We start from the raw sequence: 16,267 nt of genomic DNA, 5'->3' as shown, positions 1-16,267 counted from the left end.
GAAAGTTCTTCATAATTTTCAAAAAAAAATATTCATTTGTTGGATTTTGGTGTATATCATAAATATCATCATTATAATGTGCAAAATATATTTCTTTTCTCTTTTGAACAAAATTTGAATCGATTAAATCTTGTTCCAACAACTTTCCAAGGATATAATCTGATTCTTGAAATTTTAAGAGAAGAAGATATTCGCTAAAAATATCAATAATGTTCGGAATGTTTTGATTACTATCTTTTTCATTTTCAGATATTTTTATGAATAAATCAAATTAAATTTTAAATTCTTTTGTTTTTGATAATATGCATGATTATATAAAACGACGAATAATTATAGTACCGGATTTTCGAAAATCTATCCATCGGCCGGTAATTTCTGTCCGAAAAATAACCGTTTATATAATATCATAAACGGTTTATCATTCTTTCATAAAATAAAATATCATTAACGGTCGGTATCATATTTTGACACACGTAAAGCACTCAAATCATATTATACAAAAGACAAAAAGAGAAGAAACAATTTCCACATTGAAAATCTTCCAATGACTTCATGTTTATCTGTCGGATAATAGAACATTAAGAACAAATTCAAAAATCATTTACTGAAAAAAATCAATTATTTTATATATTTTTCTACCGATTTCTTACCATAATATAAATGAGTTTATTCTTGTTATATTTTAACCTTCTTTATGTATATATGGTCAAACTTAGTCGAATAAATAAACAGCTGTTTGAAATAATATAAATATTTCCCAAATATCATTTTGAATTAAAGAATAAATAAATATGGATCTTTCTGGATTACTTGATATCAAGTAATCTTACTATTTCTATGTGTCGATTTAGAGATGCATTTATAAATATTTTGTAGAAACAAAATATATTAGAATGAAATCTAAAATTTTTACTACAAATTTTAGGCCAAACAAATAAATATAACAAAAAACAAATAAAAAATCAACAAAAATGAATACATGATTTGGCATATGTCATATCTAATTTTATGCTTAATAGCAAGAAAATATATTTGTACATTGAACTCAATTTAATAATATTCCTTAGGATTTAATTAATAATTTTTCAAGTGAAATAAACGGTCGTCATAACTATCGTTGTGGGGCACCCCAAACGCCACTTTCCTTAAGCCCAAAAATTTATTCGAGATACAAACTATGGATGTTTACTAAAGAACTATTTAATTTCGTATGAAATCAAATGTTTATACGATTATCTTCCACGAAATCTTCTGCAAATGGGTCATCTAAAATATGATTTATTTTAGTTGCAGTGTAATCATTTGTAGTTTCAGTTTCTATTCCATATTCCGCGTCAATACTTTCAGCCTTTTCTGTTTGCTGTATATTATTTCTTTGATGACGAATATATAAAACGACAACTAAACATATGATCGCAACAACCACAACTATGCATACGACTACGATTATTATTGTAGTTGTATTATTATTATTTTCATTTATATTGTTGTCTATTGGCATAATCATATAAAATTGTGAATATATTGGATAATACGTTGGATATTTAACAATTGTATATTGATAAACAATGAGTAATGTGTTGGTATATGAATAAGTAGAATTATAATTCATTAATGTAAATGTATCAGATAAAACCTGTGTCATACTATGAGTCTCTTCAAATACAATAGAATATGTTATAGTTATGGAATACGTATATTGTTCATTATACTTTAATGATTCTGTGAATGTATTTGACTTAGAAAATGTGTTTGAATTTGAAAATGTATTTGACTTAGTAAATGTATTTGAATTTGAAAATGTATTTGACTTAGTAAATGTATTTGAATTTGAAAATGTATTTGATGATGTAAATGTATTTGAGAATGAATTCGATTGTGAGTAAGTGTTTGACATAGTAAATGTGTTTGAGAATGTATTAGATTGTGAGAACGTGTTCGACATAGTAAATGTGTTAGAAAATGAATTCGATTCGGTGAATGTATTTGACTGAGAAAATGAATTTGAATTCGAAAATGTATTCGAATTCGAAAATGAATTTGAATTTGAAAATGTATATGAGTTTGAAAATGTATTTGACTGAGTAAATGTATTTGATTGCGTAAAAGTATTCGAAAATGTATTAGATGATGTAAATGTATTTGAAAAAGTATTTGACTTCGTAAAAGTTAAAGTTATCAAATCCATAGTAATATCACAATTATATATATACCCTGATTATAACAAATTAATTTGAATTACTTCATCTACAGATTGTCCATTTCGAACAACAGATAACGTAATTCCATTTGTTAATGTTTATGGATATAATATCATTTTACATCCGATTGTTTGAGAGGCTGTATTAGCAGTGCAAATTTTTGTAATGTCCCAATTATTAACCACATCTGAATTAACAGCTGCGCTTGCATCATTGTAATATCCTTCATGTTTTATACCACTAATATAAAAAGTATAATCTGTAAGTGTCTGTGATGTAATTTGTGTTGTGCCAAAATGAATTGTTAAATACAAACGAGCCATTTTTTCTAGAAAGTGTTACAGTTACTGTGTCAGTAGAGGATCGAATTGTGCTTGATTGACCAAACATGTAGTCTAAAGCTTTCATTGTTACTTCGCCATTTTGTTTTCTTGTGTCTGTTATCAATGAATACGGATAGACACAAATTAGATAAAAATATGATGCAGATATTTGAACACCGCCTGAAAACATACTTTGTTTAAACAAGCCACTTGAAGAAGAAGTTGTCCATGAAGTTGTAAAGCCATGGTATACCATCACTCATAAATTTAACATATATTTGGTCATATGCTTCCCATGAACTATCTGTTGCAAGAGGTTTTCTTAAATGATATTCGTGTTCATTATTTAAATTAAAAAATGAATTGGTGAGTTTAGATGTTTTGATGATATTGCTAGCAAATTGTAACCAACTTAAATCAAACCTTGCAGTTAAACTTTGTATTTGAGATCTCTGATAAGATGATTGAGACAGTACTCGTGCTAGAAACAGAAGAATCATGATGTACTACTAGGATTAATACTTGAGGTTAATATTTGGAAAAAGTTCCTTGTGGCAAACAACGCAAAAGCAGACGACAAATTTTGAGCCTAAAACTGAAATTGACATAAGGGACCATGCAGCTTGTTTTGAATATAATCTGACCGAGTGAGCTTTTGAATTGGCCTTGGTCATTACTTTGCTCAAAAGATTTTTGAAAAATGTGAGAGCAAAACGGTTTCAGTTATGTACACTTGAAAAAGTTATTTACAACAGTTCAATTTTAGATTGCAATTTTTTTGTGAGACTGAAAATTGTGTTAAACAAGTCAAATCATGATTTTTCAGGTTTTATCGTTTTTTATATATTCAAAAAAAATGTAAAGTTTTCTATTGATTTCAAGGTATTCAATTTGAACTCACATTGTGAAGATTTATTATAAAAAGAAAACTAGAGCAATATACATGATCAAATGATGCCAACTTAATTCTTTAGAACTTCAATTATAAAGTATTACAATAAAAATTGTTGACATATATATCATATCAATTATCTTTATTTTAATTTAATAATATATCATAATTATATTATTCACATCAATAACTACTATAATCATCAAAAAATTAGTGTATTAAAACTTGATTTTGGGAAATTGTTACTTGATCAAGCCAATATTGGAGTTGGTCTCCTCCCCGTTATTTTTGAACTTCGCAATCCAAAACTATGAATATCACTTATTTCATTTGTTTGTTTACGATTTGAATATATATAAAGTTTATCAATTTATCTTTTTCATTTATAGAAGATTTTTTGTCTATAGGAACTTGAAAACATGTCCTTTGACTTTGTTGGCTTGATTTTTTTTTGCTGAATTATTCGAATCATCAGAACTTGATTCCAAAAAAGTAATCTTCAATAATAATATTAAAGAATGTTTCACAGGTTCATTCATGTTTTCTTTCCTTTAATTCAAAAATAATTTTTTCTACATCAAGTAATATTCGAATAATTTCATTAGTTTCGGTTGTTTTGTTCTGTCTCCTCAACAAAAATGCTCTTTACGTAAACTTTTCAAAAACAAATAAATGTGTCAGGCGGTTCGAAGATTTTAATGCACACAAAATTCTTAACACAATCAATCAATTTGAATGCAATTCACGGTTAACCGCATGCCTGAGCTGATTTGGGCCTCGCGACTTGTTATACTTTTCAAAAAATAAATAACTACAAATACATTTTAATAACATCTGTATATTTTTTTTTTGGTCGACAGACGCTGTCACTTTTGCAGGGCACCCGAAATGGGTCCCGAACACTTTCCCGTAAACTGGTCAAACATCTTCGTTTTGTTGTTTTGCCATTATATTCCTATTTAAGCTTGCTGCCTGACTTTTAGCGTTTTCTATCCATTTATTCAAAATATCGTCACCCCTCAATAATACTTCTCTTTGTTCGTCGGACATATCAGCAATTCTTGAGTCGTATAATTCTGCGTCAATTCCCATATTCCAAATTTTGTTTAGTATTTTCCTCTCCAAATGATTACTTTGAGCAAATTTCTTATTTTTATTTTTGTTTTTTGCTTGATCTTTCGGCACATAAGTTGAAGCGTGTACTTGCTTCCCTTTATATATATTATAGATTGATTCTTCTATAGCCCGCTTTGCGCCTTCGATCGATGAGAAATATATAAACCCAATCGCTAATTCTTTTTTTGACTCGATTTTGATATATATTGATTGGATTTCGCCACACGACGAAAACATTTTCTTCAGTCTGTTACGTATGAATGACGGACTGGAGACATGGCTATATAAGCGGATGTATACGTTTTGATCTTTACAAAAGTTTTCGTCATGTATGTTGATATTATTGTTATTATTTTTGTTTTGCTTGTTTTTGACCTTTTGTGTTCCATTATGATTTGGATTCATCTGTTGATTCATGTTTACGTTTGCGAATTGTGGATTCACATTAATAAATTGAAGTGTTTGCATGGGCTGGTTGTTGTATATGAATGGATTTAGGTTGAACTGTTGGTTTGGAATTTGTTGCTGATTAATATTCATAAATTGTTGTTGATTTGGAATTTGTTGGTTATTTACATATTGCTGATTTGGAATTTGTTGGTTATTTACATATTGCTGATTTGGAATTTGTTGCTGATTAATATTCATAAATTGTTGTTGATTTGGAATTTGTTGGTTATTTACATATTGCTGATTTGGAATTTGTTGGTTATTTACATATTGCTGATTTGGAATTTGTTGGTTATTTACATATTGCTGATTTGGAATTTGTTGGTTATTTACAAATTGTTGATTTGGAATTTGTTGCTGCATTAAAAACTGTTGACCTTTCATCATAGTCTGTGGGCTCGTGTTGAATTGTTGATTTGGAATTTGCTGATTATTATTTATAAATTGATTTGGATTTAATTGTTGATTCGGCATAATAATCTGTGGGTTCATATTAAATTGTTGATTAGTATTTACATATTGCTGATTTAGAATTTGCTGTTGGTTATTCATATATTGTTGTGAAACAATAGTCTGCGGCTTCATATTAAATTGTTGTTGATTTTTAACATTCCCTTTTAGGTTTGGATTTAATTGTTGGTTTGGCCTTATGAATTGGATGCTTGCCTTCGGTTGTTGACTAGGCTTTATGATTTGTAAATTCGATTTTGATTGATTCGGTTTTGCACTTTTTGGATTTTTATGCTTTACATTGACACATTGATTTTGGTCAACAAAACAAGGACTTGTGTTTATATTGACACTTACGCTAACGTGGGTGGTTTGATTAAGCTGTTGTTTTTTCTTTGTGGGTTGCAAATTTTGATTTTGATTTATCGTAAATTGAGGTTCCATATATTCTTCTTCGCCATACCCATCGGTACCCATGAGTTGAAGGTTTGTGCCTTGAAATTGCATTTGATTTATTTGTTGATTTGGATTTATAATTTGTTGATTTGTACTAGAAGGCTGAGGAATTAAATTAACCTTTTGATTAGAAGGCATGAGTTGTTGGCTTATATTCATTAATTGAGGTTGATTTAAATATTGTAAATTTAAATTTGCTTGATTCAAGAATTGAGGGTTTGCATTTAATTGCTGAACGGAGTTTATTCCTGAGTATGATTCTAATTGCTGGAATTGGTTTAATTGCTGATTTGCATTAACAAATTGTGACTGTGGTTGAATTATTTGATTTGAATTTAAAGATTGTGGATTTGAGTTAAAAAATCGGATAGATTGATCTGGTACTAATATTTGTGAATTCGTATCTAATTGTTGATTAACATTCATGCCCACAGAATGTTGTGAGTTTGAAACCGGATCCATCAAAATGCCTGTTTCTATGAATTGATTTTGATTTATAAAACGAGGTACATTTTGATTTGACAAATTTTGTGGATTTCTATTCATGCAAAATTTTTATGGAAGCATGCCCATAATAGGGCACCCCAAATAAATTTTTTGTTCACATAACATGTCCTGACCAGCAAGACATTCACATGACTGACTTCGAAAGTGAGGATAATTCTCTTTACGCCCTACCTGAATGGTGGGATAATGAATACCACAAGTGTAAAAAAGAAGATGCATATGAATGGTTTACTGGTGCTTATGATGATAATTTAATGCAATTAATTTATTCATTAATTCCTTCAAAAGAATCTTCAATAATAAATTTGGGGTGCGGAATTTCAAAAATACAAGAAGTTATATACGATAAAGGATTTCATAACATTACAAATATTGATATTTCACCAAAGTGCATAGAACTTTGTAAAGAATCTGACACTCGTGGTATGAAGTGGGATGTAGTTGATGTTACAAAACCTTTTCCATATCCAGAAGGATCTTTTGATTTTGCAATTGACAAAGGAACACTTGATGCATTAATTATAGAAAGATCAGATAAATGGGAAATAGGAGAGGATGTCTATGAAGATGCAGCCAAATATTTCCGCCAAGTTTACAAAGTCCTCAAGCCAGGAGGAACTTTCATTCAAATCACATTTGGCCAACCGCACTTTCGGAAACGACTTTTTGAACAAAGTGAGTTCAATTGGACCGTTAAAGTTCACACACTCCCGCCAACCCGATCGTTCCACTTTTTTGTTTATGAATGTAAAAAGAATGAATAAATACTTTTTATGTCAAAAGTTTTCCACACTTACGGACGATGTAAACATAATGAGGCTCATCAGATGGAACAGGTTTTTTGAGTTCTATAACTTTTTCTAACTCAAGATTAAGATCTGCTGGTCTTTCAAAAAATTCTTTCCTTTCTTCAGGAGGTGCATAAGATACACAAATATATACACCACGTCGTTTTAAAACACGTGAAATTTCAGATAATGCAGAAAAAACATCAGACTCACTAACATGGAATAAACAATCAAGTGTACCTTTGTCAATAACTGATTGAAAATCAGAGTTAGGAAAGAAAGACATTTTTCGAATATCCATAACCTTCCATGTAATATTTTCAATTTCTTGATTTCGTTTTTTCATCTTTTTAATTGCGATTTTTGAATAATCAATTGCGGTGATATTTTCAAATCCGTTTTGTGATAAATATGGAGTTAATTCTGAAGTACCTGTTCCAATAACAAGAACATTTTTTTCTGGATCAATAAACTCTTGACATATTGGTAACAATGCTTCAGGTTCTTGATACCACTCAAAACATTCTGAATCATTTGTGTAACGCTCATCCCAATATGATTGTTCACCATATTGTGGAAGCTCAGCATCAGGATCATCTTCATATGTTATACCTTCTAATGGATCTTGTTCAGGTTCTGGAGGTTCTTTCTTTTCTTCTTCTTCATTTTTTTCTTCATTTTCTTTTTTATCCTCATCATCATTTTGGCCCAATTCTTCATGTGTTTCTCCATCTTTTTCTATTGTAGCTGTTGATTCATTTTCTGTTGTGTAATATTCTGCAGTATAATATTCTGTATCACTCATTTTAAATTTTTTAGTAACGTATTAAAAAGGGAAAAAAATTACCCTTAAGCATAAACGTTTTTTCTTTATTTATTTCTAACAATTATATTTCCATAAAATCTAATAATTCTTGAGCTACATTTGCTACTTCATTATCTTCATCTAAAATGAATTGTTCAATTTCCGGCTCGAATTCAGAAATGATTGTTTTGAACAATGAAGCGTTTTCTGGTGTCTGCATGAAGTTCATTATTACTCTTAATGTTGCAATTGCATTTTTACCGGTCAACGTATCCGATAAAAACTTACAAATTAGTTTTATTAAATCAGGTGTTATTTTAGCAGAGTTACCATTCAACGCCGGAATCACTAACATCAAAGCTTCTTGAGCAATTCTAAATGAAGAATGTTCAAGAAGAAATTGAAGTGCCTCAATAAGTTTCGATGGCGGAGAATCTTTCCAAATCATAATGCTTTTCTTTAAATATTTTAATGCATGATGCGAATGACTATTACTATATTTCATACAATCAATGACTGCATTAATGTCGTTTTGATTTGGTGGGATTTGCTCAAGAACTAAAAATGCTGCTGTTGATACTTCAAGAATTTCACAATCAAGATAACGTGGAAGAATTTGATGAAGTTTTTCAAAGTCAAAAATATTCCAATTTCGTGATATTAATATCGAAAAACATCGTAAGGAATAACATGCATTCATGAAATTGTCGGTTTCTAATAGTTGTAACATTAAAGCTGCTAGTTGCGCGATTTGTGGTACCGGTTCATCTGAATGTTCAACTGCTAAGCAAATTAATTCACCAGTATTGCACTCAAGTGGAAGTTGAAGAAGGCGATCAAAAATGTTAGTGCTATATATAATCTCACGAGCAACACTACTCTCAGAAAATACAATCGATAATAATTTGGTGGTGGCATTAACAAATTGTGGTGGACCTTGAAGATGATTATTGATTAAATGGTGTAAAAAATCAGCACGAATAACCATTTCAACATCAAAGTAAGAATCACTTATTACTTTGGATAGACACATAATAGCAAGTTTTTGAGTGCGTTCAGAACATCCATTCCAGGATAAGCCCATGAAATAAGCAAGTGCTTCTCTTCCACCATTTGCCATGACTTGATCTTCAAATGGTGATTCCAATAAGTTGATATATTCCATCAACCCTTCTGATTGGATATTATCATCATCTGACTGAAGCTTTAAATTAGCTTGTAGAACTAAGTCAGTGTTGAAAGATTCAATATTTTCATTTTGAATTGTTGTTCTTACATCGTTCCTGCTCATGACTTTGGTCGATTTTAACGATACAAGTAAACCACAGAAGCTGGCATTTGAATCATCTTGTCACTTTTTACTTGCAGTGGGTGATTTCCGGAAATCTTTGTCTTCTGACTTGTGTAAAAATATCATTAAAATTACTTTTCCATGCTAATCCTACATTTATTCTTGTTAAATTCTGAGGTCTTTTTGAGTTAACGAAAACAGAAATTTCTGCACTGTCAATCAACAATAGTATTTTCAAAAAAAAAAAATGCTTTGTAAAATTTGATCTAGCTAAGGGTTTAAATGTATGTATTTTCTGCTTTTAACGCATAATATGTATATAACATTACATAAAACACAAGTGAATTCTTCCTCAAATTCCACAGAATATTCATTAAATCTACAAACAGATCCTGTAAATAGTATAGATTATCTTCCATACTTAGTATCACTTCAGGAAATGGTTTTTAATTTATCAAATGAAAATCTTCAACATTCAATTGAACAAACAATGAATGTTTTAGACACAAATTATCCATATTCATTTAATATTGTTATAAGTATTTTAATCTATTCTGCATTTGTATCTCGAAAAAGTGACATTGATTTATATTTAAATTATTTAGAAGCACTTGAAAATAAAGAAAAAGAAATAAATGAAAATTATAAAATCATTGAAATATTTATTAATCATATATGTAAAATGAAATCACAAGAAACTTTTTATATAATTTTTCATATGAATGAACGAAATTTAATTAAAGAAGATATTTCAAAATTATTTAACCAATTTCATACAAAAGGAAACACTCAATATTATAATATATTTTATGACTATTACGATAAGCATTCGAATAACCAAATGAAAAATAATAATAAACTTGATGATAAATTAATTAAAGAAGGAAATAATCCGAATGAAATTGCGAAAATAATTCGGAATGATGAAATCGAAAAACTTCAAGAAATATCATCACAACATAATTTTGACTTTAATCAAATAATAAAACCATCGCCTTATGAAAGATGTTCATTTGTTAATGAAGAAAATGTTACATTAATTGATTATGCAGCATTTTTTTCATCTGTTAAATGTTTCAAATATTTACTTGTGAATGGTGCAAAATTAGAAAGTACAGGTAAATATGCGATTGCAGGTGGGAATTTAGAAATTCTTCATCTATGTGAACAAAATCATACATTATTTGAAAATGCATATGAAACAGCAGTTAAATTTCATCGAAACGATAACTTTCATTATTTATATGAAAATAAAATTGAAAAAATTAATAATTTGGGGGAATTAGGAGTTAAATGTGTTTTATGTTATAACTTTGAAATTTTAATATATTTAATTGATGATGGAATGAAAATTAATGATAATGTTATTAATGAATCAGTAAGAAACGGAAACATATTTCTTGTTCAATACTTTTTCCAAAACAATCAAATTCCAAAAGATATTTTATTAAATATTTCCAATTCAAGTAATCTTGAGCTTGTTAAATATATTTTGAAACAAGAAGGAATTAATATTAATGCTAAAAGTATTTATTTGTTTAATTTGGATTTTATTTTAATAATTTAATATTTTAAAAAAAATATTTGGAAATTAATCAAATTATTTGAGACAGCATATATTTTAGCATGTTCAAGTGGTTATGCAGAAATAGTACAATTACAAAAATAACGGTCGCTTTATTGAAAAAGTGCTAATTTAATGGGCACAGGAACATCTGTTGCTCATGTTGATGATGATTCCTCCCAAATACCAAATGAAGTAATTGGAATGACTTCATTCAATGGGAAAGTTTTGATTTATACAAAACAAAATTATGTTGAAGTTAGATCAAAGTCAGAGGTTATTTCATCAAGATTTTTGAGTTTGACACCATCTTGCGCTTGTGCAATTGAATCAGAAACCTACATTATTGGTTTTCAAAACGGATGTATATCCGAATTTGATTCTGATCTAAATCTTTTAATGACATATTCACTTCCTGGATCCACTAAAGCACATTCAGAAAATGTTTTATGTGTAGCTAGTTCAAAAAACTGTCATCTATTTTCAATTGGATCGGACAAAGTTGCACATATTTGGGATTCAACAGGTACACATATTAAATCATTTACAAGCAAAAGTACTTACAACGTAGCTTGCTGCTCTAGCAAGTACTGTTGGGTTTCAGATACTAATTCAAAAATATCAGTTATAGATCTTTCTACAAACACAATGACTTATCCACTCGATATCCGATCTAATGCGACCAGCATGGCACCTCTTCCTAATGAAACTTGTTGTATTGCTGCTCTTGATGACGGGTCTGTTTGTATTTTGACAGCATTACAAGTTATCGCTCAGTTCACTTTTTCGGGGCGCCCCAAACCAATACGAAGTATTTGCCCGCTTAAAGTTGATAATACTACAGGATTAATTAGCTATGTTGCTGTTGATAGTGATGGAGTTCTAACGTTGCGCGCACTTGAATGCATAGTTTCAGAAATTGGTGCGTGTAAACCTTTCTTTGCGGCAACAAAAGATGAGATCATAGTTTTGATGAATGACCACATTTCAAGATATAGTCGAGCACAATTAGAAGAAGAATCCGTCAAGGACCTTGGGAGACTTGAACTCCCTAGAAAACAGATTGTCCAATTTTTATGAAGATGTTAATGAAGCATGCTCATAAATGGGATTTTCTTTCAGTTATATGATTCTAAATAGATATTTTATGCTTGTATTAATATTTTTTTGGGAAAAATGATTTTTTTTGAACTGGTTTTAATCGTAAGCTAAAAAGTGCCGTCAAACGGAAAAAATTGAATGGAAAACACGTTAATTAAAAATGGAAACAGAAGTAAATATTGTTATAAGTGAAACTCCAACAATTTTTTTATTCCAACAACAAAGCTCTATAGAAAGTTTTGCAACTGATAGAGCGCAAGAAATTCAGGAAAAAAATAAAAGATATACACAATATTGTGAAGCAATGGCTACATCAGAAAATTTTGTATCAAGGGAATCGCTCACTTTCCACTTATTCATTAAGGACAAAGAAACACAAACAAATAGAATTACAAAAGTTGATGAATCAACCGATGTTTATCTACATGATTTTTATGATGTAAATGAAAATAAAAATCAAGAAGAACAAGTTAGTCCTATCACTGTTCTACATGAAAGTTTACATCCATTATCATCATACTTATGGACTGAAACATCTGAAGAAACACTCAAAGACCCGAATGCAAAAGTAGATTTTGGACCAAACACAGAGGAAAGTAATGCCACACTTCATAATATGAAAGATATTAACTTATCATTATTTGCAATTGAGCGAATGGTTCAACAAAATATATACTTAGATAAATTTATTTCATACAAGTCTTTAACCCAAAAAGTTGACAAACCAGGAATTGAACCTTTGATACAATTTCAATGTCCCCTCACATATCTTCGCAAAGTTACAAGTATATCATTTAATTCACAAGCTACTAATTTCTTTGCTGCAAGTTATGGTTTGCCACAGCAAGGACATTCTCCAAATAGCGGCTTAATTTGCGTTTGGAACGTTATGAATCCGGGGTACCCCGAACGCGTAATTGAAACAGAAGAAGTACCCACATCCATTAAATTTAGTGAAGGCGTACCATATCTTTTAGCCTCTGGTTTTTCCAATGGGTCAATTGGTATATATGATATTCGACCTAAAAAATGTGAATGTATTGCTAAATCATCTGTTGATAAAGGATCTCATGAAGGATCTGTTGGAGAAGTAACATTCCAACAAAGAACTGATACACGAGTGCGTAGTGAAGCAGTTGTTTCTGTTGCTTATGGTGGAAGAGTTACTCAATGGACAGTTGCAAATGGGCTTGAACACAAAGATTTAGTTGTTTTAAAGAAGCTTAAGGTCCTTAGCAAAGAGGGTAAAGCGCAAATGTTACGATATGAAGATCTTCATTGTGTATCATTTAGCAAATCTCAACCTAATACATATGTTGTTGGAAGTGAAGATGGCGCAATATTTGTTTGCGATGCGCAATATAATGAAGACTTTATACAAAAACTTTTATTCCATTTCAGAGCTGTACTTTCTGTAAGATTTTCACCCATTGTACCCAATTGGTTTATTTCTGGGAGCTGCGATGGATCTGCTGCTATTTGGAACACAAGTAGGCAAACTCCAGTGACTGCTTTTTATTTAGGGAAATCAACATTTAATGTGATCGAATGGTCACCAATCAGTGGAACTGTTTTTGCTGCTGCTTGTAGTGACGGCGAATGCAGGATTTGGGACATTTCATTGGATTCTGTTGATCCGGTGGCAAAATTTATCCCATTTGATAAAAAGGAATTAACTGCATTAGATTGGTCACCAAAATTACCCGTTTTTATATGCGGTAATACAAATGGCGTGATACATTTGGCAAAAGTGGTTGGAGTTCAATCACTTGTGTCTGGTAATGATATAGAAATGGAAAAGAAAAGATTTGAAAGCGTGATTCAATTGATCTCGAATCAAGAATGAAATAGATTTGTGTAAACTTATGCTAAAAGAAATTGTTAAAAAAAACTCTTTAATTAAAAACTCTTTCATTTTTATACCAAATACATTTAAATAACATTCCAACTTGAAAAATGTTTTTTCGCTAAACTTACATAAGATTGTTTTGAGCTCAAAATATTGTTGCAAAGTTTTAGATACACAGCATTACTACGCTTGGTTTTTAGGGTATTACTTTGTAAGCAACTTAAAAAAAGTTGAGGTGCCCCATATTTTGTGTTAAACTTCTTATTTTAAGCATATGGATTTGGAAACTATATACATAAATAAAGTAGAAAATCTTGTAAAAAAATCCATAACTGGTCCTCCAGGCACACCTGATTGGAGTAGCATTCTACAAATTCTCAGTATTTTTGATTCCCAACCAGGATCTGTTCCAATTTTTCTTACTATTATCTGCAAATATATTTCAAAAGGCACCTTTGCTGCCAAACAAAATTCGTTAATATTAGTTGATGCCCTATTCAAGAATTCCAAACGACAACAACTTCAATCACTTCAATCCCCAGTTTTAATGAAGCACCTTTCCCAACCAGGTATTTCAGAAAATCCTGCCCTACAGAATTTCCTCTATAAGACAACACCTTCCTGGATCAATTCATGTACTTCTCAAAATTGCCTTGATCCCAAATTTTCCAAATGGCAACAAAGCCAATTTTCAACTCATTTTGTTCCCAAGCTAACACGTAGCATTAAGAAGAAGTTTTATGACAACATTTCTGCGTCCATGGAATTGCTAGTCATGTTTTCACAATGTATCATAGCTTCATTTGCAGACGGTGGAACTGAAGAAGGTCTTCTCAAAGAAATGATACCAAATGTTCGTGAGATTGCGCGACGGTTATGCGATTTGGAACCGACGATTGTTGATCCCGATCTCCGAAATGCGCTTCGGATAACGCACGACTTTTGCGACTTTTGCCAGCAGACTTTTGGCACGTATAAGAAAACTAAAGAAGTAAACACTAACGATGTTGTTGCTGCAGCAACGAAAGCGCAAAACAAACTGAACGCGATAATATCAAAGAAAAAAGAGCCGAAAGAAAAAGAAATCACGAAAAAGAAAAAAGAAAAAAACGATTTAACTGTCGAAGAATTCTTTGCTGAGTTAGATAAGTTGAAAAGTAATAATAATTCTGTGGATAAGAAGGAAAATGTGGAACAAGAAAAGAAAAATAACAATGAAGATTTACTTTCGCTAATTGGATTTTAAATTCTTGTCGTTACTATTCAAAAATAATAATAAAAAATATTTTGTTTATAAAATATATTTTTTAGAGATATCAAAAATTTATTACAAAAACACATTTTATTAAGTAAATACTTATAAACATGTCAAAAATGGTCAAAATAAGGACATTGGGTTGTTGGGTTTTAATCCTTTTTTAATTAAATTATTGACATTAAAAATAATTTGTAAAAATTGATCGCGAAAAACAAGAGCGAATTGAATGTTTATGAGTTCTCTTTCTAGATTTTCAGAATATAAAAATGGGATATTAGCAGATAATTTTCTCAATCTTTGAGAACAATGAAGAAAACAATGGAATAATCTTAGTGCTTCTGTAACTTTTGGTAGATCTATCTCTTGGCTTAAGTTGGTACATATAGCAGAAAGACTTTGAAAATATTTATGAGACTTATTAAAGTAATTTCTTGTTTTCTTATCTTGAATCGTTTTATCAAATATGGTCATTCCATTTGAAATTTGGTTTAACAAAAAAATTATATTTTGAACTTTGAAATTTAAAATACATTGATTTTCAAAGTTCTCTATTGGAAAATTAAATCGACCCATGGGCTCTCCTCTTGACATAAGCTCTTTTAATTCTCTTAAATAAAAACAAAAATCATACAAAAATTTTTGACAATTGAATTGTGGATAATATTGATTAACTACATTAGCAGTTGACTCACTTGATAACACATTCACAACCCATTCAACTTGAAACTTTAAAGGACCAAGGAAACCAAAGTCTACTGCTTGAATTTTGAAATTCGAATTTTCCACTTTTTTTACCACTTTTATGTAAAGTCCTTATCTGGTGCCGACATAAGCGCTTTCAAATTTGAACTTCCTGTTCATAAAATGACTTTCTTTTTTCTTCTTTTTTCACATTCTTTGCAGACATACGATAGTAAAACAAAAACGCTTACAATAAATAATCCAAGTGAATTTAATGATGACTACCAATTAAGTACTCTACATATTATTATTGGAGAAGGAATCAAAGAAATTCCAAAAAATGCATTTGAACTGTGGATAGGTGTACTTTCTGTGGATATCGGTAATTCAGTTACTTTAATTGGAACGAGTGCATTTATGTCGTGTATCAATTTGATAACAATTATTTTGGGTGAAAATTTAACTACGATTAATGCCACTGCATTTGCAGGGTGTCCAATAACAAACATTAGCATACCAAAATCTGTTTCTTCAA

At 30.1% G+C, this 16,267-nt stretch overlaps 6 protein-coding genes across 6 annotated transcripts; 4 read left to right on the top strand and 2 right to left on the bottom strand.

The window, feature by feature from the left end:
- Positions 1-6,523: 6,523 nt before the first annotated feature.
- GO595_006800 (S-adenosyl-L-methionine-dependent methyltransferase) lies at positions 6,524-7,159 on the top strand (the record flags this gene model as incomplete). The annotated part of the gene is made up of 1 exon (XM_067920193.1): positions 6,524-7,159. One exon carries the CDS (start codon positions 6,524-6,526, stop codon positions 7,157-7,159), a length of 636 nt encoding a protein of 211 aa, XP_067773020.1.
- Positions 7,160-7,166: 7 nt separating this feature from the next.
- On the bottom strand, positions 7,167-7,988 carry GO595_006799 (methyltransferase-like protein 13; the record flags this gene model as incomplete). The annotated part of the gene is made up of 1 exon (XM_067920192.1): positions 7,167-7,988. One exon carries the CDS (start codon positions 7,986-7,988, stop codon positions 7,167-7,169), a length of 822 nt encoding a protein of 273 aa, XP_067773019.1.
- Positions 7,989-8,070: 82 nt separating this feature from the next.
- On the bottom strand, positions 8,071-9,279 carry GO595_006798 (uncharacterized protein; the record flags this gene model as incomplete). Its single annotated transcript, XM_067920191.1, has 1 exon — positions 8,071-9,279. One exon carries the CDS (start codon positions 9,277-9,279, stop codon positions 8,071-8,073), a length of 1,209 nt encoding a protein of 402 aa, XP_067773018.1.
- A 1,699-nt stretch (positions 9,280-10,978) lies between these two features.
- GO595_006797 (uncharacterized protein) lies at positions 10,979-11,923 on the top strand (the record flags this gene model as incomplete). The annotated part of the gene is made up of 1 exon (XM_067920190.1): positions 10,979-11,923. The coding sequence occupies one exon, from the start codon at positions 10,979-10,981 to the stop codon at positions 11,921-11,923; it is 945 nt and encodes a 314-aa protein (XP_067773017.1).
- A 181-nt stretch (positions 11,924-12,104) lies between these two features.
- GO595_006796 (Dynein intermediate chain 2, ciliary-related protein) lies at positions 12,105-13,790 on the top strand (the record flags this gene model as incomplete). Its single annotated transcript, XM_067920189.1, has 1 exon — positions 12,105-13,790. The coding sequence occupies one exon, from the start codon at positions 12,105-12,107 to the stop codon at positions 13,788-13,790; it is 1,686 nt and encodes a 561-aa protein (XP_067773016.1).
- Positions 13,791-14,067: 277 nt separating this feature from the next.
- On the top strand, positions 14,068-15,039 carry GO595_006795 (uncharacterized protein; the record flags this gene model as incomplete). The annotated part of the gene is made up of 1 exon (XM_067920188.1): positions 14,068-15,039. One exon carries the CDS (start codon positions 14,068-14,070, stop codon positions 15,037-15,039), a length of 972 nt encoding a protein of 323 aa, XP_067773015.1.
- Between the last annotated feature and the right edge of the window lie 1,228 nt (positions 15,040-16,267).

This window comes from Histomonas meleagridis (genome assembly GCF_020186115.1).
Source record: "Histomonas meleagridis strain 2922-C6/04-10x chromosome Unknown contig_48, whole genome shotgun sequence".
NCBI lineage: Eukaryota > Parabasalia > Tritrichomonadida > Dientamoebidae > Histomonas > Histomonas meleagridis.
The sequence above is the reverse complement of the archived record's forward strand: the minus strand, read 5'-3'. Positions and strand labels throughout refer to the sequence as shown.